General features: G+C 42.9%; 1 protein-coding gene across 3 annotated transcripts in view; it reads right to left on the bottom strand.

Moving 5' to 3' along the window:
• Positions 1-1,145: 1,145 nt before the first annotated feature.
• Positions 1,146-22,912, bottom strand: part of FGF13 (fibroblast growth factor 13) — a 256,446-nt gene continuing 234,679 nt past the window's right edge. For all 3 annotated transcript variants that reach the window (XM_026111075.2, XM_026111077.2, XM_026111076.2), the window contains 2 exons: positions 3,825-4,023; positions 1,146-2,560 (listed from right to left, as the gene is read on the bottom strand). In XM_026111075.2, coding sequence (XP_025966860.1) covers positions 2,424-2,560; positions 3,825-4,023 — 336 coding nt within the window. In that variant the 3' untranslated portion in view covers positions 1,146-2,423. The remainder of the gene's footprint in view (positions 2,561-3,824; positions 4,024-22,912) is intronic.

Raw genomic sequence — 22,912 nt, 5'->3', positions numbered from 1 at the left:
GGCCAGTGAGAGGGTGTTATGCGGGGAGAAAAACATCGAGCTCAGCAAGATGAAGCTTCTTGCCTACTACAGAGTTACAGTTTTGATCTGAAACATAATTAGTATTAGCTGAATATACTCCTTCCCTTCTCTCTCAGCCCCACACTGTCTTATATCAATCGCACTGGCACAACTGAAGGAACGGGGCAAAGACAGGACACAAGCAGCCAGATGAGGGACAGAAGCTGTGCTTCCCTCTGCTGCTCCTGTCCCAGCCTGGTTTGAGGTCTAACTCCATTTGGTCAAGTGGGAGGGGGACAGACCAGATAGCAGAATACCCAACTGCAATCTCTGGCTAACATTTATAGGCAGCTTCTTGCTTCCATGTCCACTCTCTTCCCTTCCAGGGCTGTTTCTTCAACCACATGTGATGTGAACTTGTTCCTCCTAGGACTTCTTGGAAAGCCTTGATAAGTGAAGCTCACCTGTCAGAGCTGTCTGGATATCATAGAAGAGGAAATTTCTCACTGATATTTTTTGACAGAAAAGGAAGGTCAGGAGAGAGAGAGAGAGGGTTTTTTTTTCGTTTTTTCTCTAGAACATGCACAAAGGCAGGAGGTTGGGAGCCTGCTTCTTCGAGACCAGATTAAACGGGCCCCTACAGCGTGCCTGCAGTCGCACGCTGCAAACTCAGACCATCCTCGAGGTGCCATTCTGGCACGAGCTTGACTTACCAGCTCTCTTTGGGTGCCCCTGGGTACCGGGGGCTCTCGGGAGGCATGCTGCAAGGTGGTGGGTAGGGTCACCGCTTGGGAGGCGTAACAAAGCGGTTAGCTGGAGAAGCTCGAAGCCGAGCAGTGAAATTCTCCGGGACTCCAACAGCGCGCAGCAGAGGAAACGTCACCACCACTTTGTGGCACTAAATAGTCACTATGTTTTGAGTATCTCGGCTGGGCATGTAAGACCAGTTCTAACAATATCCAAAAGGAAGAACACGTTCTCATTTGTATAGCGTATGGCATTACGAGGGAATAACCCATTACATAAAAGGATTTTTAACATTAGTTACAGTACCGCTTTATCATATTATAATTTAACTGCCAACCCTCTCCTTTGAAATTAGTATCCAAGGTACATAATATAATCAAACAAGCTTTTTTAAAAAGTACATCTTAATATAAATAGTTTATTCAGTGCATGGTTGTGTATACAACAAATAATAAACAACTCTCTTGTACGAGGCAGAAAGCTGCCTGTACAGAACTATGTCGGTTTTGGAGCACAGAATCCAACGATGATTAATGCACAAAATCTTACACGTCATGCAACTCTATGCCAATAGTCCAACTTTCTCCCATGCAACAGACATGATGACCTAAATGGAAACCTAACTACATTTTTTTAAACAATTGTTTCCAATAGCATGTATAAGTATATGTTGTTTAGGGGTAACCTGTCCTAACGCTCCTCCTACACAATATTCACGTGCCCATTACAGTGAAAGAAGGACTTTTACAAATAAGACGTTTCTTATAAAAAAATTAAGTCACCTTAATTCCACAGTTTCTGTCTTTAGAAAAGAAGCCACAACAATAGTTTAACATGACACACAAAATGGAATTAAGAGAAATCTACACTGGAGGATAATTTTATCCCTTTCCGTTAACTGCCACTTGGGATAACAAAACAACTCAATTCCTACAGACTGGGGTTAGCACAAGAACTTTACCAGAAACTACAAATCTATAAAAATTTATATTTCTTTGTGTTTAAAACCACAAGAACACTGTTTGCTTGAGCCTGAGACACCAACTCTCAGTTCCAACCCTGAATTTTTAATTATTTTTTTAAAGACGTAGCTTTAAAGACCCATTGGAGTTCAGAAATCAAAAAGTTGCTCTATTCCAAATTAAAGGATACTTTTTTTTTTATCAAGCCTTAGATATAAAACGGTAAGCCAAGGAAACAACAGAGTTTACATATTTATTTTTGTTTGCCCCTATAAAACATATAAGCATTAAAATTTCCTTTGAAGAGCAAAAGTGGTCTTTTTCTTAGTTGGAAAGCAAATTCTTATCAGCAGTGAATGCTGTGAAATGTTTTTGTTTCGTATTCCACAAAGCATAGGAGAGAGAGAAAGAGAGGAGAGAAAGAGAGAGAGAGAGAGAAAGAGAGAAGGAGCTGGACATTTCTTCTCAGATTTATTCCGCAGTTATGTTTGCTGGCTATCCAAGTGCCTTGTGATATGCACAAGCATATTCTACATTATTGGGGTATATCCTTTGACAACCAGTAGATCTAATGGCTGATAAACGAGTGACCTATGCAAGTTCGGTGGCTTGTCCTGGGCAATTGAACGTTTGGATGAAAGACTGCTAGTAAGAATTCAACTGCATCCAGAGGTAAGGTTCTGTTTAGAGAGCACTTGGCTTGCCTTAACCTGGCTACGTTGACTCATTTTGGCTCATGGATTTACCCCCGTTTAGCACTCCTGAAACACTTCTGCTCTTTGTTGGGGTCCCACTTCCAGATCTTGAGAATTCTGTGAGATCGTGGAGAGAAGGCTCCTTGTACATGGCCACTGCAAAGCAAAGGAGAGGGCAGCACGTCAGCACGGGTCACAGGCTACTCATCAGTCAGTGCCACGTCTGGCTGTGAAACATGCATTTTTCACTCAGCAATAAGCAGCGTAAGGAGGGAATGAAGGAAACATAGCCATTCACTGCAAGGAGACCTCTTCCATTTCAAATGCTTCCTAAGAAATTCTGAGCACCTCTTTAAGGGAATGACATTTCAGAGACAGGAAAAAACACGGCTTCCTCCCCCTCCCAATTAAATCACCCACTTAACCACTGCACGTACAAAATGCTGCAAGATAGACCTGAGCTGATAAAAATCAGCAGTTGCTTACTAATGGTGAAGTGCTCTGCCAATAGCTACAGTATGACCTGTTACTTGTATACATAGCCTAGGCAAACAGGTGAGAAAATGGATTTTTAAGTCTTCTGTTTCCTTTATTTTAACACATATCAGAAGTGAGAGTCAACCCCAACATCAGTTACCTAAAACCTTGTCCTATATTAGCCTGTCAAGCTAGACCAGTATCCATCCAGGACTATGCATCTTTGAAATATGCTCTCTGATTTCAAAATAACACTGCTTTGCAAGGTTGCTTAAGAGCAGAAACCAGCAGTAGAGGGTTTCATCCCTCTTGAGGAAGGAGCAGAGAGAAGTTGGCTCTTCTGCAGAACGGGGAGCACCTCCATGCCATGGCTGAGATCTCTCTCTTTGCATTGACCAAAGGGAGAGCCTGGTGTGACCACAGGACTGATTTGGATGCTTCAGTTAACTGGGATGAATCGAGGTCCCAGCTTTTAAGACAAAGCAGCACATGTATCCCACATGCGTTACCTTTAATTGTCACATGCTGGTGCCACATTAATTACAGTTTAATTAGCACTGCACGTTACAGCTTTATCCCAGGCAAAAATAGACAGACAAACAGCCTGTAACATAAAGCACAGAGTGACAAGATGCACAGCAAGACGCAAATGGCCAGTGAGCAGGTGTTTGGGCCATTCCAGGTAAAGCCTTCATCCCCTGCAATGGAGACACTGTGGACTTTGGATACAAAGAAGCTAATATACCGATTTGGTTAGATGAGAAAAAACGGAATTGGAGAAACCTAAATAAAGCAGCTCTGATTGCATTAATGGTGTGTTACAGAACGTTATACTCCTGTTATATAAGCAGCTGAGCCCTTCCAATGTGTATGCACAGCAATTAAACATTTCCGACACAATATAATGTCAGCTCAGATAAATGAAGCAAACCAAGCCAATTACCTTTTAATGGTTTTGGAAGAAAGTGTGCTGCAGGTTTATTTTTCTTCACGTGGTTTCCTTTCATTATTTCTCCTTCTTTGTTAAGACCCAAATACCAACCCCGGCCAGACTGTTGCTGTCTGTAGATCATTGAGGAATATGTCACATAGTAGTTTTCAAATACTGATTCTTTGAACTTGCATTCAGGTGTAAAATGTTCCTGTAAGAAAGTAACAGATCAATATGTGCAGTGCTGAATTTTACATCAGTTAATGCAAAAGCATCCAATATTCATTGCTTTTCCAACGGTTAAAAGACATACCTCTCGACCTTCGCTATCCGATTATGAAACACTGGCCCTAAAAGTATTAACAAAAGAGTAACACAATTTGAAACTTGTGAAATGATGCTGTGAGCAGCTCAAAGCAGCATAATAAAATCTTTTTGAACAACGAGTAAAAACTCTAAGTGAAGAATTATTGACTGATGCAACTAATGGATATTAGGCAGACACAGTCCTAGAGTCAACCACAAGGGACTGGCTGCAGCTTGGCCCTACAGGCGGGAAGTTAGGACACATAAAGCCTTTGTGCATTAACTGCTGCCCTTAACTGCTTGTGGGGAAAGTGCAATAGAAATTCAAAGGCAGGATGCCGTCAAGTAAATGGTTTCTTACTAACCCAGCAATATTAAGTTAGCCTCTAGCAGCTGCCTCTTCGGTCTAACCTGTGCTCTTTCTGTGCCCAGCAGATCATCCACTGCAAGTCTAGCTGTCAGAGACCCCCTAGAGACATCAGCCTCTGCTCCAAGAATGGTAGGAGTTAAATGGTACCACGGTGCAAAGCCTGTAAGATCAAGCTTTAGTCCCCACGTTGAACTGCACTGTTTTTTGCAGGGGAGTAGATGGTGTTGGGTTAATAGTTAAAATAAAGAGCAACAAACCAGGAGAGAGCCTTTTTCTTCCTGCCTGTGGAGTGATGGGCTTTCACTGTGTAATGGCCTCGACTCCATCAATACTTTTGAGCATGACTGCCCAGATGGAAAAAAAAAGGATGCAGCCATGAAACATGGCAAGATGGTCTTAGATCCGTCTAAGACCTAAACGCCAGTCCTGAAACAATCACTCCCTTGCTTCCTAAGTCCTCTAGGTACTTCGTTTTTTTTAACATTACACATTTTGACAACGTCTCACCTACTGACCCCTGAAAGTCCATAAAGTACAAAAGAGGAAGGGCTTGGTCTGGTCATGCAGATGTAAATATCGTAATCCTGCCTAGTGCTGCATTTCGGAGCAGCCAGCTGCAAGCTAGTCTCTATTTGTGAAGTCAGCCAGCTTCAGCGGAGCTGTCCTTGTGCATAAGTATCCTACAGCAACGTGAAAGAAAGGAAGAAAAATTGTGCTCGCATAATGATTGTAATTTTGATTTAAAAAAAAATCACAGGAAATTAAATGTCTCAGGAGCTTAAGATGTTCTTATCTAGTTTCTCAAATATTCTTGTCTCAGAAAAAGATGGTATTTTAAAAAACACTATTTTCTCCACATCTTTTGCCATTTTGTCTTCTTATAGGAGAAAGAAAAAAACACATCCTCTAACTGGCATTTGCTTCAACAAAGAATGTGAAGTAAGCAATTTTCTCCTCTTTCCTTCAAGCTAATTGGCTGTTATTTAGCTAATTGACAATTGGTTTCAATCGCTGTCAAGCAGAGACAGTCACTGTATTTTTACAAGATTTCTAAATAAAAGCCTTCCATCACTTTACCCTGCCCAGTGCTCGCCATGTTAATAACGGCTATTGCAAGTATATCATCCAATTAGCAGCCAAATGGAAAACTACAGTGCTCCTGCCAGAAGATTATGGTTTATGTACAGTAATTTGGAGCTGTTTAGGGTACAAAAGGCCTGCCTGTATGCTGTGCCAGAGGTGCAGGTCACAAACAGAGCCACACATTTGCTCTGGCTCTCTCTGAGGAAGCCAGTTATCCGCAGCACCAGCCCCTTCCACGAGGGGATCGGTGCCTGATCCCACTCCAGCACTTCACAGAGGACCACAGTGCCACCAGCCCTGCTCCGCAAAACGGGAGAGATTGAAACAGAGTGGGGAGACAGATGGAAAGATGCTAAAAATCTATTTCATCCTTATTTTTCCCTTGGACTAACAAGCCCATGTCAAATCCGCTCCTGGTTTTTGCTCCACTAGACTGGACCACCTCCTTCACGTGACTGTTTGGCACAAGATCAAGCTCCTTTGTCTTGACCATCATCTGTGTAATTCCCAGGCTATGGCTGCAACTCTGAAAAACGGATGCACAGTGGGGAAGGCTTCCTCCCTTCCCAGTAAAAGTCATTCCCACAGGAGCTGCTTGCAGGAGCTGAAACGCTCTGCTAGCTCCTGAATACCCAGCAGCTGCATCCAGCACAGCTCACCTTCTGCAAGTGTTTGTGCCCACCCATTGCTTGCATTTCGTTTAATCCAGTATATGCCTTTGCTACTCATTAAAAAAAGAGTGGGGGAAGAGAACTGCAAAGGGAAGCTTTGAATTAGGCATGCTAACAGATGTGCTCCTGACTTGGGGGTACTTCAATTAAAACGTACTTTCCTGAGCTTGGCAAATGTACACGCTGGCCCAGCTGGGTACAGATTGAGCTTCCACCAGCCCATTAGCTAAAATAAGAGCAGAAGAGCTAGTCCAGAATGGCCATTATATCATCTTTGCTGGCAAGTTCTTTAATAATGTACTCCAGAAATACAGGTCAAAGTCTGGAGAAGGCCTACACTGATTGCCCAAATTAAAACTGACCTCTTCTAGCTTGTGTAATTAATCCTATTGAAAATTTATACATATAAATAAGTGTTGAATTCTAAGGCCTTGAACAGACATATCAATAGATGTAAGTATAGTCTACTTTTCCTGTCTCTCAGCTGTCCTGAAAGGAAGTCCATCTTTGCAATGAAAATAATTTGAATGAGATCTGAGGAGTCAAGTGCTATGAATACATTGTTACACAAAACAGAGGAAAAACCAAGTATTTGTGTGAAATAGCATTTCCAGCTTCTTACTTCAGAAGTCAAGAATGATGCTATCTATGCAACAATAAATCCTGCTCACCTGAGCCCCTCACACATGCCCCCAAACAATGAATGAAAGAATGAATGAATGAATAAAACTTTTTAAAAAGTACTGGAATCATTGTAGCCATGACTCAGTCATGCTTAAGTAAGCAAGAGGATGAACTGTCAGAAGCTTCTTCTTGGTTTTGATCTGATCGGCTGAACTACTGAAATGTATGAATATATCTGCAACTGCATTAAATATAAAAAAATAAAAAAGAATAATTTTGTGTATGATAATACCCTAAAAAGGCATTGCAGCATACATTTAGAATAGCTGTATTTCCAAGCAGCGGACTAGATTACCAAGGGAAAGAAAAATTGCAACTTAAGTAATTTTAGAAACATCTAAAATGGTCCAGCCTCTTCCATACAAAATACCGTGTTATGGCTCTGCCAAAGCTGAAAGCTAAAATAAAGTTAAAGCAAAGCTGGAATTCTTCCTGCTCTAATTGTGCAAAGGCCACTGTTACAAGCCAAACCAAATTATCAGCCATCCAAATTATCAGCCATCAAACTCACTTATGCTGCAGGACTGAACTGTAATGATTCTGGCCCCCAAATGACGGTGATCCTGGAGTTTGAGCCCCCTCCCCCCGACAGATAATGGGAAATTCGATTTAAAGACAGATATTCAGCATCTTCAAGTCTCTGTCATATTATAAAAGACTGTAGTCAGGATGGCTGCAGGCACAGTGCACACAGGGAGGTCAAAGATGCCTGCTCAGGGCTGTTCAGTGCATGCTGTATTTACATCGTGAATATCACCAGCAGGGGACATGACTGAATACTTTACAGATTTGAAAGTTTAAGTCACTGGGCTAGTTGTTAAATTTCTATAGATCACTGTAGGTTGAATATCCTGCAGCTACTGTACAGCAGTTGACCAGAATAATCTGAAAATTTATTCAGACAGCTTTAGTGCTAGGGGTATGAATAAACATTTTTTAAAAAGTAACTTTGGAAATACTTGGGAAAAGTATTGGGATACCTGGGAAATATTCTAACATATAGAACATAAAGTTATGTTCCATTTAATCAATGACTCTGTCTTCTTATTGGATTCATTTATTTTCTCCACCTAATGAAAATTGGATTTTTTTTCCTCCATATCCTGATTTCTTTGAGGACTGTAATGTAGCCCAGGATTTCATTCTATAATCATGAATTTTTGAAGGAGCCTCTTTAAGGCTCCTGAGTAGTGATTTTCTGCACCAGTGAGCCTGTCTTTTTTATTAACAGAGATTGATTTTCTACATCTTGGCATGTGAAGTTCCAGGGTGTATCCTCTGGGTCACCACCCTGTAATGTGCAGTGGTATCAACAGCACAAGATGTGAATACTTCAACTTTTAAGTTTACCAGAAATAACAGCTTCTGGAGCATCAGTGTGAGAAGACGGCGTGAAGAAACTGGTATTTTGTGAAGCCACCAAAATCTGTTTGCTGCAACACTGGAAACTTATAATTATCTTGAAGCAATTTATTCTGAATAGGGACTAACATATTATAGTTCCCACAGAGAGGTTCCAATCCCAAAAGATCATCCATTTTGCTTAAATTTACCTATTGTGAGGAATCCTAGTGATTTCAGCGAGAACAACTCACAATACATGAATATGCACAGATCTTGTAGGACCGTAATTAGGAAATCCATTTGACCAGGTAAGCATGACCACATACAACAGTCACTGGTCACAGCAAAGGATGTGCTTTTTGAAAAGCTGCATTTACATGGGCTTTAGAAGACATGCCATATCAGTGCTTCTTCCACGTGAGCTCTCACAAAGACATTGTAGGTACCCTAAAGTCCTCAGAGAGCGCTGAAAAGCTGACCTAACTACTGCTAGAGCAAAACCCAACTGCTGAACAAGAATTTGTGGAAGGGTATAATTCTTGAGTATACTCAAGGGTATAACTCCCCTGAGTTCACCACAGTTTGAAGGCATTGCACTGGCCATGCGACCATTCAGGGAAGAAAATTAAATTCAAACTTATGTAGATGAGATATATTAAATTCTTTAATTATAAAAATCCACTTACTGGCAGGAATGACAGAATGGCACTATTTCTCTTAAAAGTGATCCCAAGCAATTGTTTGGGATGGGATATTGTCATAAACCAGATTCTATGAAGTGAAGCGCAAAAACTCTGTGGTGTGTAAATTTATTTAGGACATAGCTTCCAAAAAGTGCAAAATGGAGCCCAAGGAAACAGCTGGTTATCCAGCATCTCCAGAGTGAGATTTAAGGTTGTCACTAGGTATTCTCTGAATCTATGAAGAAAGAATTGAAAAGCTCTTGTAATTATTCCCTCGACATTGTTCCTTCACACAGCAAATCAAACTCTCAAAAAACTTTGGGAAAAAATGCACACGATGAACTGAGGCAGAAAACATATTAATCACAAATACAGAGATTTACAGGTTTAAATTTCCTTCATTACTTCTCAGTACTAATCAGTGATTCAGTTGTGAAAACTTGTCCAAGTCATCTTTGCCCAGATTCTTAAGTGGCATTTAGGCACATCAATAAATACCTATTTAAAGCTTGGTGTGTCACTTCTCAGCTTGTTCTGCCCATAAAATGGATGTACTGTACTGCCTGACAACCTCAAGGGAAAAGACTCAATGACTGTAAGCAATGCTGAAATGTAATTGAGATAGGACCTATGCATGATCATATTATTGTTCCCCTGTCTTCTGGTGATGCTTCACTTCTACAGCTGTATTGATTAACCAAAACACCTCCTAACTGGGGCAAGTGAACGAAAGCATGATACATGCAAAAAGGAGACACTCTTCTGATCACTGCAGAGAAAACTAATCCTGTCAGAGAAGGTCTACAATGTTATTTCAATGTTCTGCAAGACGCCCAGGAAAACACCTTGCAGATGTCAAACACAGGTTCCTTTCCTAATCCTGCCTGCCAAGTTATAAGACTTAATGTAATTTACTCAACATAAATAAGAAAGAGAGGGGATCCACATTGTCTCATATGCTTCTCCTCTCTATCAGCACAAAGCTACGCTGAACATGTGCACCCCTGCCCATTCTGGATGCATGGTACTGCGATTTCCAGAATGATCAAACCCTCTATAAATATTTCAATACCTCCTAATGTTTGCATATACCCTTTTTGATTTTGCTGGCTTTAGGGCACAAGACTTGCCAGCCCTAGTACAAAATTAAAGAAATTCTAATAAGATAAAAGCAAGTATCTGGCCTTTAAACACAGTCTGTTTTGTGAAACTCAGGAAGGTTCATTAAGCAATAAGCGCCTGTCAGGTTATCTGAAGGCTCTAAACCAGAGTAAGGGAGGAGATCAACGTATGTGGTACAATCCTAGTATTAACCAGATACTGCTTTTTTTTTCTTTATATTTAATTTTCATTGTTTCACACATACAAAAGTCCTCTTATTGCTTCAAAATCTGTAAAGGAAAGCCTGTGTATTAATCTGTTCTTAAGCCTCTTTAGAGAGAGATCTTCATAAGCATGGGTTTGGTGTTTAAAAAGAAAAAAAAAAAGAATGTTAGAATAAATTTCTCAGTGTCTAACCAAAGATTACATTGCATGATAAAGCTCCAGAGAAGGAATTCATGGACCACACTCCCATATCTGATCAAGCACTATAACCTCTGGCTCAGGCAATTCCCAGATGTGGGTCAGTGGAAAATGGGAGGTGGAAGTGTCCTGCATGCTTGCCCTGCCCTTGTGCACTCTACTGTCATACTCTTCTCCAGCTATATGTTACTGGTCATCTTTAGACACTGAACTGGCTGGACCTTGGTTCTGACCTGCTATATCTTCTCATGATCTCCCTCCTGCTGGACTGAGCCAAGTAGAGCAACTCCATCTACCCAGCTGACCGAAGCACCAAGATCCACCCCGCGAGCACATCAAGCGGACAGCAGGAGCTGCGTCAACACAGGGTCTACACAGACTACTGAAAACAGGGATGCTGGAAGAGATGTGCTCTCTGAAAACATGTCGGGAAAGAGCCTGCCTGCTCAACCTGGACAGGAAATCAAGTCACCTTACCTCACCGAGGGCAGCTGAAGCAGATAGATCCCCACACAGTGTATCCATAGCTATACATAGCATATGGATATTAGGAGCCCACTGAGGCTGGCAGTTCATTTCAGCAGACTTGTGATCATGTCAGCTGGGTAAATCTTGCTCCCATTCATGACTTTAGCAGAACTCCTGTTCCCTCTCAACAGGCTCAAGATCTCCCCTTCCCCGAGCAGCTAGTTCGTTTTATAATACTCCTAAGCTCATTATCTCAGTTTCCTGTGACGATGACTTACACAGGTGATGTTAGCACTGTGGAAAACACATCTAAAAGGTGATGGTTGTTGTGCTTTATCTAAGTAAACTTCTCTTCATTTTAAAGCTTTCTTTTCTCTGCTTTTAATTTTCAAAAACAGCTTATAAAAGTACCCAGTGTGCCTCTTCTGTGCCATTCATTACCCCACATCTCTCTATCATGTCTCTGCTTATTCATCTCTTGTCTTAACTAAGCGGGCCTAATCTTTTTAAATCTCTCCTCCTATGAAAGGTTCTCCGTGCCTCCACTCATTTTCATTACCCTTCACTGAATCCTTTCAATCTTTTTTCTATATCATTTCCAGAAACGAAACACAACATTTAAAAAGAGGCTGCGCCATTGCGTTGTATAATGGAGGCAAGATATTTTCAGTCATTTGTCTTACGACAAAGTAAAATGAAATAGTCTTTGCTGTTCAGCTTCACTATTGTGCATTTGTACAAAAGTTCTGTATCTTTCAAATTGTGTCTCTGATAAATACAGTCCAATTTTATGGTATTTCTGACCTTCTGATCAGTGTACCCAAGCCTAAAAATTAAAAGAACAGAGAAGGAAGCAAAAGGCAGATATGAAGGCTTTTTCTCCCCCGCACTAGAGTAGAAAGCCCCAAAGATGCTAAGCAACCTATTTTATGGCATGCCCATTATTACACAGATAACCTCCCAGCCATTGCAATCAGATTGCCAGCAGTTATAATTGACATCAAATCCTGGTTTTGTCAAATCTCTCTGACACAGCTGTTGTGCAGAATGTCCTCAACTTAAGTGTGTCAGACATTACTTTTTAAAAAAACATATCTAAGCTGAAGAGCTCCTTTAAGGTATGGGGCCATATTCTGCTCCCAGTTAAACAGAGCCCTACATCCTCCTCATTTTAATGGCCGAGCCCCGAGCCCATTGCCATTCTCTGAACATGGCTAGTGATACGAGTAGCTGAGGCTTAGCACTAAGAGGCGATTGAGCCTTAGGAGACACTGCAACTGCCTGATTTTGTGTCAGCCACTTGTGGTTTGCTCCTCTGAGCTGCTAATTGCCTGCCAGCTCTCCCTGCCTCGTCAGGACAAGCGGACGGAGAAAGCACCCAAAGGCCTGGAATCTTCAACAGAGCTGCAGCATCAAGGAAAAGCCATCCCACCAGGGAGACATCGCCGTGTCCCCGCCCGGCTGCTGCAAGGGCGAGATGTCAGCCAGCTGGCAAAAGCAGCTGAGAGAGAAACCACGCTGCTGTCCCAGTAGCCCTTTTACACAATTAGTCTTGTATTTGCCTACACGACTGCTGCCCCTGGGGGATGCTGGGCGGCTGCTGCCGGGGCTGCAGAGTGCTAGCCCCAGGTTAACGTGCTCCTCCAGCAAGGTGACTCGGCAGGCGTTTGCTAAACACCTCCTAGGACCCAGGGGGCCAGAAGGGCAGCACAACCTTTCTGCTGCCACATCCACACCCGGTCTTGGCCATGTCATCCCGCAACGCTGCTTGTGGTTACAGCAGCTGGTGGTGGCCCCATGAGTCCGATAATCCAGGACGGGGTGAGCTGGCAGGAGCGGCCACGCCGGGCACCTTCTGCTTCAGCAGGAAGGATGTCGGAGTGAGGCTGGAGCACTTTTAGCACCAAAGGCTCCTCTGACGCTTGCATGCTTTAATGCTTGCAACTCTCCTGACACTGGGGAGCTCCCCAGACAGGCTCTCTGGAAGCAGCAGGACTAATTAGTAGTGCGTGGGATTTACTGCTGTATCCTAGTTACAGGACATCGACCCTGGGGTACGGAGATGGAGGAGATCTCCTTCAGACTGGCATCCATGAATTTGTGCAGATTTATCTTAAAGTGCTGGAGAAACAGTAATCTAATCAGTGTTTGCAGCAAGCTCTAAATCTGTCTGTTTAATTACAAGCAGGGACACAACCATTTTACCAGCAGATGTTCCTAAAATTCTACTGAAGAAAGGAAAGCACTCAAAAATTTCTCTTATTTTGGGGAAGGGTAGCTGGCTGAACCACGGTCAGAACAAGCACTACACACTTCCCCGGGGGAATAGCCGATAATGAGGAATGCAGTTTCTGTGGTGGCCTGCAGCCCGGCTGAAAGCCTGTCTGTACCGCTGCTGGGAGCTATGCTGGGCAAGTCAATGTGGAAGTGATCTCCTCGGCCTTTGCTGCTCTGGTGAGATGCCATCCCACATGTCTGATGGCCAACCCGTTGCGATAAGGTTCTTCGTGCAAAGGGTGGGGAGGCAGCGGGAGGCAGCGGATCCTCAGCTAGCAGGGACCTCCACGAACTGCCACTGGGCAACTCACTGCCACCGATCATTTCTAAAGAAGAAAGATGGGGGCCACCTGAGAGGAAGAGCTTAGGGACAAATGCTGCCGAACGAGTTCTTTTTCCAGGCACTAGAAATTGCCTCTGCTCGCTGACTGCGAGAGGCTGCAAGCAGAAGATAAATAACAGCAGGAGCTGCAGGAGAAGAAATAACGCCACATTACATCAAATAGGTCCTTGCTTCTCTGTCAGCTTAGAGTATATTCCACACAAAAGGACAGCCTTGCCATTTGGCCTGTATATTTTATTAATGTGAATGTATATTTATGGCGCTATGGATTAGCCAATACTTCGGCATTCAGTACTATCCTTTTAGGCTGTCGTTCTCAGCAACGGTATTTGTCCTGTCTGCTGTTATTTCTCCTGTGCAGTTAGCAGTGCTCTCAGATGGTTGTTACTATCTCCCCAGACCATTTCGCTGTACTGCCTGGGCTGGAATTGCTCTCTGAGACGTGTTGCTCTGATACAAACATTACCAAACATATTTTGGGAAACAAGTGTACAACTCTGTAAAGATGGCATTATATACCAAAAATAATAATAATACCAAACTAATAGGCCCATTAATTAGGCTTTTATTCTACAAAGCGTTATATTGCATGCTTAATTTTAAACATGGATAATTTCAGTGAAGGGAAAGTTAAGCAGGTCATTACACTGAACAAAAGCAGTGATTCTTTCAGCACCTGATCCAAACACATTATGACTAAGGGAAACACTACCCATGACTTTACTGCATTTTGGATAGCTTTGAAATCTTCATATACTCTTCAAAGAAACATAGACTTGCCTTGCTTTAAGAAATCAAGGGTATTTGATATTTGTCATTCTATTAATTCAGCTTAGCTGCTTATTATGAGGTGTAAGTAATAGAAACCAAGCTTAATAATAATGGGAATGTCACAGGTTCAAGAGCTGGTTGGCTCTACCCTGACCAAAGTGGCATTTCTGTATGACAAAATGTTAATGAGACCTTTTCAAATGAGCTTGATTTACTGCAATCCATTTATTCATGAATGTCATGGATGGATGTTTTTCAAACCTCAGCAGTTTGACAGTGCCAGGGCATTACTGGCAGTCAAACCAGCTTCATGATATAGCGTGGCAATGCTCTTTGGAATTCCCCCACCCTCACAGTTCCCTAAATTACGTTATGGCACATATGCTGCTAAGAGGATCTCAGAGGGATGTTCATATTAGATGGCAGGCTAATTGTGGGATTTGAGAAGTTTCAGACGGCAAAAACTTTCAAAAGGAAAATAACCAAGGCTTGTAGAAGGGAGATGAGAAGTAAGATCAACCACTTATTTGACAGTTGATACTGAGCAGGTGAAAACATTGGTTTCAGCAGATAAAGACCCCCAACTAAGAAGGCACACTTACACAGAAGTTGGACTAAGTCTCTTTCTGTAAGCGACAGGTATACCTTCCTTACAAGCAACACTTAGAGGGTCAAATTAATGGAAATTTAATTTCAGGGGAGTTTTCCAGCTCCCCACACATGAAAAACTGTGCAGCCCAGCCCAGCCCCTCCTCTGCAACAGCCTCAAATAAAAGGAGCACACATATGTCTGCGTGCAGTTCAGGGGAATCACGCACTAGCGTTTAAAGCACTGTATTGCTCTGATGAGCAAGCTCGTACTGAACAGCTCAGGAACCAGGGGGGCTCATGTTACAGCTGGGCTCGAACCTCAGCCCAAGGAAAGCCCTCAGAATAAGGCACACCTGGCGTGTCTCAGCTACTTGGAGGAACCAGCCCCTCGGAAACCAGCCTAGGAAGAGCCTCACTGCAAAATGTAAAGACAGGCACACGAGGCTTTCTCCAAAATACAGCTTCTTTGGGTTTTATTTTTGCTATTTCGGTGGCCTCCAGCAAGCCATGTAATGTGGAAAGAAACAAGCATTTCTAATACCTCACTCCATGATACGGCTAAGCCATTAATGTTTGGAGACCAGGCTGTATGATGAATGACCTCTTAAAAGTTGGAGAGCTGTCCGACAGCTGCCCCCTATGAAGTTCAGAATCAATGGTTTCTTTTTCAGTGAACTATGGGAAGCTTTCTCTAAATCAAATATACAGTTTAATGGGAACTCCTGTGCTTCTAAGAGCCAGGCTGAGCACAGAGATAAGCTTGTAAAGCTCTGCTTTCTTTCTCTTTCCCAGACTGTGATACAGACTTTACAAGGGTCTGCCATTTGGTTATTTTATGTCTCGCTTCCTGATGCCCCTTGGCTTGTAACAGATTACTCTGGAGCCAGACTTGCGGGAGACACGGTGCTGCTGTTGTCTACGCAGAAGAGGAGACAGGGGTCCCTGGTAAAACGCTTGCAAGGCTCATTTAAACTTGGAAGGCACCCAAATGTCTCAGGGATGGGTGCAATTTAAAACCCTAACCTAAGATAGCCTAGACTACAATCACAGATTTCTGGGAACAGTGTAGAGCATTTGCTCCATGAGCCAAACATTGTAGACCTTTATTTTACAATATTGCAACAAGAGAGATGTTGTCATTCTAAGTTATTGCACAGATAAAAAACGATATGGCAAAACAATAAATGCAAATATACGTATGACCACTCCCCGGTTTAGAGCTGCTGCTTTCTTTACCACACTAGCAAGCCTTTTAGACTTCCTGGGAATTCAAGTCAAGCAACATTTAACATCTCATTCTCAATTTATTCTCACAGTGCTACACGTTGAACAGGCAAGGAATTCTCTGACAAGATTTAGAAGGGTTCCAGTGCAGAGAAATCTTTGTTCCTGAATTATACAAGAAGCTGAAGGATGTGAGCACCTTGATTTTAAAAATAAACTCCCTATCTCTGCTATGGAAAGTCCTGTTAAGCACAGTTAAGACAAAGAACTTCTGGCACTTAATTAACAGCTGCTGCGCCTTGTACTGCAATGAGAAATCTGAAAGGTAAGTCCAATGCTTGGTTTGAAAAATCTCTTGAGTTTTTCTTTTCTTGAGAATATAATCTGCTTTGGATCAGTTCTCCTTCTAATATCTGGTTATCTATTTCCATGCCAGCCAATAACATCTGCTTGCTGCCAGCCAGACAGAGACCAGGGAGCAAAACTACCTTACAATTGAAAGGATAAAGGTGAGCTTGTCTATCAGAAAAGGTGATCATCTTTCAATTTCTTCCACTGGTTGATCTTCCATTTTACTGTCTAGGGGTACCCTTTGTTACTATAATCTAACAGGCAGTAAGAAAGCCTGAGTGAAGAAGGCACAGCAAGCCAAAGATTCAGGGGAAATGCTGATGAATCCTATCAACTATCACCTACCCACTTAAATGTGCATGGGGAATATGTGCTTGTAAGTTCAGAAATGCAGTCTTCCAAGAGGCCTGAGGCTAACAAGACACCTCTTCAGACATCCTCAGATGCTGAGGATTTTGATGCTAGAATCGCTGCGACCAAACAGAGTAAATTCCATTTAAATTCTACCACTTAGGCACTGAACTACTACCAAAATAAATGGGATTCATCTACCTCAATATCCCTGAGGATCTGAGTCCAAATCTGGATATGTGGGGCTGACTCCAAGCTCTGATTCATCTCACCTACCTTCAGGCACTCAAAAGCAGCACTGGAGTTAGGAGCCTGCCCATTCTGGCCTTCTCCTGCACACAGCAAATACAGCTGGGGAAAATTAGCCCCAGAGGGAGTACAGGAGTGTGGATCAGCGGTGTTCAACTCCTACGCCATGGACCCAGCTTTGCTAAAGCCTCTGGTCCTTTCTGAACATAGCAGCACCGCGAGAAGGGGTGGGAGGTACAGGAACAGACCCAAATGAAACCAAGGTGGGAAAGCAGGGAAAGGCAAGGAGGGGGAACTCGTGGAGCAGCATGGGCTGTCCCCTGGCAGCCCACGCAGCTTTCCCTCAGCACAACCACTGCTGGTGGGGTGGCTTAAGTGAAGTACAAGGAGTATTTCATAGAAGAGAATTTCAGTTCTGTTCTCACCCAAGCCTGAGCAAGTCTGCCCCAGATCAGCCTTGGCATCAGCAGTCTGACTGCTGAAATAGGAAGAAATTACCTTGGATACATCTGAGATACATTTTTGCTTTGCAATATTTACAGGGATTTTTTTCCCCTTCACTGAAACAGCCCCCAAACCTTACAGTCTTATTTTGGCAAAGCTCCCATTGAAATGAATCACGACTTTGCCTGAGTTAGTGCTCCAGGACTGAGCTCTAAATTATTAAAAGTGAATGATATGTAAGAACTTGTCTCAATTTTCAAAACAGTCTAGTAAAGGTAGACAAAGATCCTTTGAAACTCACGGAAAGTATGCGGCTGAACTCCCCAGCCTGCTTTGAAATCTCAGCCCTAGCTTTTTAGCAAGACACTGTGCCTTTTAAATCTCATATTTTAATCATCCTACTTCTGTACAATGCAGAACTCTTACCTTGTTTCTTTTGGTTCAAACACAACCTTCATCATTACTAGCTTTACAAGTGAGCCCTGTCTATCCCAGCCTGACATTCTCCTGGAGGAGGAGCTGCTGGCTGGCTCCTCTCCTTCCCCTCGATGAATAATCTACTGCAGAATGGGGAAAACTAACTTTCCAGGATGCCCTATTGATATCCCTCTTTGTTCCCGCACGGCATCTTCAGGGGAGCTGGTCTGAATATCAAACCACTGCTTTGGGCACTGCATTTGCATTTATAAAATTAGCCATAGGTTTCAGCAGAGCAGCATCTCTATCTCATTGGGTAGCTAACGCTTCCCATGATTTGGGGGTTTAGCCTGCGCCATCTGTGTAGCCCAGGAGCCAGGAGAGTCGGCACTGTTTTGCTAAACTGGAAGTGCTGTACATCAGACTGGGGGCTCATATGTGATGCTCAAGGAGATCTAGGTACCTAGACTGGTAGAGATTGATTTCAGAGTTTAAGACCTGCTCAAAATTATGCAGGAAACCTTCAAGAGTTAAACCCAAAGCCCCTCTGTCCCAGTTTAGGCCTTCGCCACATGCACAGGTGCTCCGAGGGACCAGCTACTTGCATTTACTTAATTTGGCAATACCATATAAAAATTACCATCTTATCAGGGATTCCTAAACTGTCATTACAGCAGAATATTTTTATAATTACTCCTAACTGGCTTTGCCTAGGTTGTCTGAGTGCAGATTAATTGAGTGTACAGAGTAATTATTTTCCCTCTGTAGGATGTAACAGTTTGGCTGTTGGTCCCACATCTTTTTAAACCAAGACTGAGTGAAATTCAGCTCTTTGCTTTACTGTATCCCACCACTGGATGTTTATTATTGAAAGGAGGCTTCTGTCATAGCTGAAAACATAGCTACACAACCGCAGAATACAAACTGCAAAATGCTGTAGAAGAAAAAGATTAATTTCTTCCCCTAGATTTTGAAAAGCCATTACCTGTTTTTGAATGACACTTCCAATTCTACACTGGGAACTGCTAAAGCATTTACATAAGAATACAAAAATGCACACATTATCACTGCAGGAAGCACTTAAAATTTAAGATAATTATATAGTATGGAAACGATTTCAAAGGACTCAAACAAAATAACAACTAATTCTAGAGAGTCACCCTTTAAGATGATTATTACTCTGCACTACCGCTGATCTCTCACTGAAAAATCCTTCTCTTTACAATTATATGCACATTATAAATTCCTACTTTGTTCTTCTACCATCAAGCTCCTACAGCTGCTGCTGAAAAATTTGCATTCCCTGTGAGCTTAACTAGACAGCCAAAATATTCACGCTGTGCAGAGAGGTAAAACACACCGTTGCCATGCTCAGTGAGTCCGCCCTTTGCCCTTGCCTTACGCCGGATCCTCTTCCTGGCCTCTCAGCTTCAATGCTGCTGCAATATTGCTTGGATTTAGAGCTGTCCACGGTGAATACCGGGCAGGACGGGGAGGGAGTCCCCATGCAGGGTTACACGGCACAGGGAGAGCTCGGGTCCTGTCCCTGAAGAAATGCTCTGCCATTTCTCGGCACTGCTGGGAATGCGGGTGAGCGGAGCAGCCGGGAGCAAGGGATGCTTGTTCCCACCCGTGCAACCTGATGGAAAGCAGTCAACACTCACTTGGTGAGCAGATTTCCAAGTTATATTTGCCAGACAGAAAACCGCACTGGAACTTGGGAATCCTGGACTGAGTTTGGGGGAGAATTCACTTGTGCCGATGAAAACCGTCTGCCCCTCCAGCCTCTCCTCACCTTCCTCTGCTTCCCCCCCGGCCCAACTCGCAGCTCCTGGTCCTGCCTCTTCCCCCCTCTCATCTGCTCCCCGGTGCCTCTCCCAGGTGCTTAACTTTTGTCCTCCTAATGTGTTTCATTTTCAGCTTTTCCCTTTTTTTTGTACTAGAGTCACTTTGTGCCAATCAAACTGGAATTTTCATATTTTAGCCTTCCCACATTTTTTTTTCCTGTGTAGACTGTTTTATTTCATTTTCTGTCATTTGGTGGGGGGGAAACGGGGGGGGGGGGGGGAGAAAAAAAGAAAATGAAATGTCCAGCCTATTTCTCTTGCCAAAGGCAAACTTAGCTGGGGGGAAAATTATCTGCCAAACCCTAATGTTTCTATTGGATATCTATAAAGAGAGATTCACAAGAGTTCAAGAGTTCATGCCAATGTCAAATGTTTGCATTTTTCTTTTTTCACAGCAAGGGCAAAAGTACGTATTAAACTTGCAGAAAGTGAAAGTCTCTTGTCTGAAAAATTATGGAGAAAGTCCATGAAAAATTATGAAAAAGTCGAAGCCAAAAGTCTATGACTGCATTTAAATAGACAAGAAAAGTGTTTTTCAAGTCAAACATCCCCACTAATTTCAGCCTGAAGTAGAAAACTTTAAAATCTGTCAACTTTAAACCTAACAGTTAAATTCTGAGGAAGTCCAGAACAGCTGAAAATAGTATCTGGTAATAGAAAGCCAACTTAGTAATAGGTGTTGCTACCTGGGCTGCCACTAAGCTTTTAGATACCTCAAAAAAACCAGCGCATCAGAGGTCTCAGCAAACCCAAGTTGTCTGACTGGCAATGGGTTTCCTGTGCAAATCTAATTAGGCTTGAACTAGAAAACATTTCAGACAGTTCTGGCATAAATTGTCATCTATTAAATAACACTTTGCGAGAGCAGAATTCCACTAGCTTTTGCAAAAAGCCTTACTGCTCTATGTGAAGGCTCACCAGGTAACTGCGAGCAGGTCAGCATGGTGCAATGTGCATTCACTACAACTAGTTAAATTAACCAGGGCTAACACTGCTTATTTTTTACGGTCAGTGCGGTTAGGCAAACTACCGGACTCTGGAGACTGCCTGGAAAAACGTGACAATGAAGCCACGTATCCTTCAAGCACGGACCAGGGCTGCCTATGAACTCCTCTCTCACACCGCAGGAGCTCTGCTGCAGCCCACCGTCCCGGCAGACACCGCTGTCCCCCCTCCAGGAGCTCCCCGCGGCTCCGTCCCTGGTGCGTCCTCGGCCACGGCTCCCTGCTGCCTCGTCCCTCTGCTGCTTCTGCCCCCCTTTGCGGGGGGGCAGAGACCCTTACGAAGAGCAGCCAGAGCACCTCCCTGGCTGCCCGCCCCTTGCGCGGGCCACCGCGGTGAGCGGCAGCGCTGAGGTGGCCTCCGCTCTTGCCATACCTCACGCATGGAGGAGTGCAACTGCCTTTTACAATTTTCTCAGACGAGAGGTGACAAGAGTTGCCAGGCTACGACACTGCTTTTAAAAGCAAGCTTGCCAAACTCACTCTAAATGAATTATAAAAGTCTAGCTTAAACCAACCAGCTGCCTACCCAACATCCAGCTTGCAAGGACCTGTCTAGACAGAGAGGTAATTATATAGCAAACAAGACGCTCTGTCTTTGCAGCAGAGCCCATCTTTCATGTATTGCTGTCACCAAAACCTTATCATCACCGAAGAAGACAAAAAAGATACGCTAAGTGATAGTCTAGATGTAGTCTTCTGGTGTGGACACAACCTGATCTGATCCTTCCAAGCAGCCAGCACCATATGGGGCCAGGACACCCGGCACACTCTAACTGTCTCATTTGAGCTCGACACTTTGCCAGTGCGGCCTGGGACAAGCCTCTTCGCAATGGCCTGCCGTCTCGGAGACGCGCTTTGGGGAGCTGCCGATACTAAAACAAGCAGAGCACTATATCCAATTTCCTATTCTGTAAAACAGCAGTGATGACAACTGTGAGAGGTAATTAATGTTTGCACTCCATTGTGAAAATGAAGACTACTAAATAGCATGAGTGTAATCACATTTACGTAGTTGAATTATGCTAAAAAAAGTCAAGAACAAAAAAACAATTTTTAGGAGAGTCACCCTCCCTGTCCCCAGTAACTGCAGTCAGCAGTGACAGCAGCCAAGAATGCATAGGGCTGAATAAATGGAAATATATATATATATTTAAAAATTCATATAAATCATAGCAAGAAAGCTTATAACCTGAACCATCAAATGATGTATAGGCTAGATCATCATTGGATGTTTTAATATGATACCTCTAAAATACAATCATATGTAGTTCAGTGATTTACTAATAATCTACTTCTACAACACAGGCAGACATGCAAAGCACAACAGGCCTGAAAAACCCTAGTTTTAACTCTCACTGCTAAAGAAAAAGCACCTGGAATAGATTATTTTTAAAGACTTCTCACAGCATCGGAGATCAAGATAGTGGAATTACATATTTCTAACAGAAAGAAGCTAAATGATTTATCTCAATTTAATTTCCACCAGACGAACAATGGCAAGGAAGCTCGTTAGGCTGGGCAACCAACTGCATAAAACACCTTTAAAATCCTGCAGATAACACTTTGTATTTTTAGCTTCTTTGAACTAATGTCTCAGACTAAATGAAACAACATACGCACGCACACAAAATGCTAGAAGTGCAAGATCAGTAATTAATACAAATTTCCAGGCAGCAGAGCTGAGTTCCCAGGGGGGTTAAAGGCACATCATTACCCAGTTTGCACCTTTCTCTTCCTGTTTTGCCCTGTGCAGGGTCTTGTATTAGGAGGCAGAATGCAACGGAGAGGTCTGAGCTATTTGTATCATCTCGTCACAATTTTTAAACTCTCAGTGAACCACCTTCTACCTCAGCATATCTAAATAGTAATCATAATTATTGTCTTTCAGCACCAGAGACCTTTACAATAGTGCTGTTTTTGTTTTCATTTGCTCCATTGGTTGTCTGGGTGTGCTGGACATACTCTAGACATTCAAGAAGGAAACCCATCTGCCCCAAGAATCGCCAGATTAAAGGATAAGGATGGTGAAGATGAAAAAGTGTTCCTCAGAGCCAGCATAGAAGAAGTCTCAGAAACAAGCAGCACTGAAACGTTCAAA

The sequence above is a fragment of the Dromaius novaehollandiae genome, chromosome 11, assembly GCF_036370855.1.
Source record: "Dromaius novaehollandiae isolate bDroNov1 chromosome 11, bDroNov1.hap1, whole genome shotgun sequence".
NCBI classification, from domain to species: Eukaryota; Metazoa; Chordata; class Aves; order Casuariiformes; family Dromaiidae; genus Dromaius; species Dromaius novaehollandiae.
The sequence above is the reverse complement of the archived record's forward strand: the minus strand, read 5'-3'. Positions and strand labels throughout refer to the sequence as shown.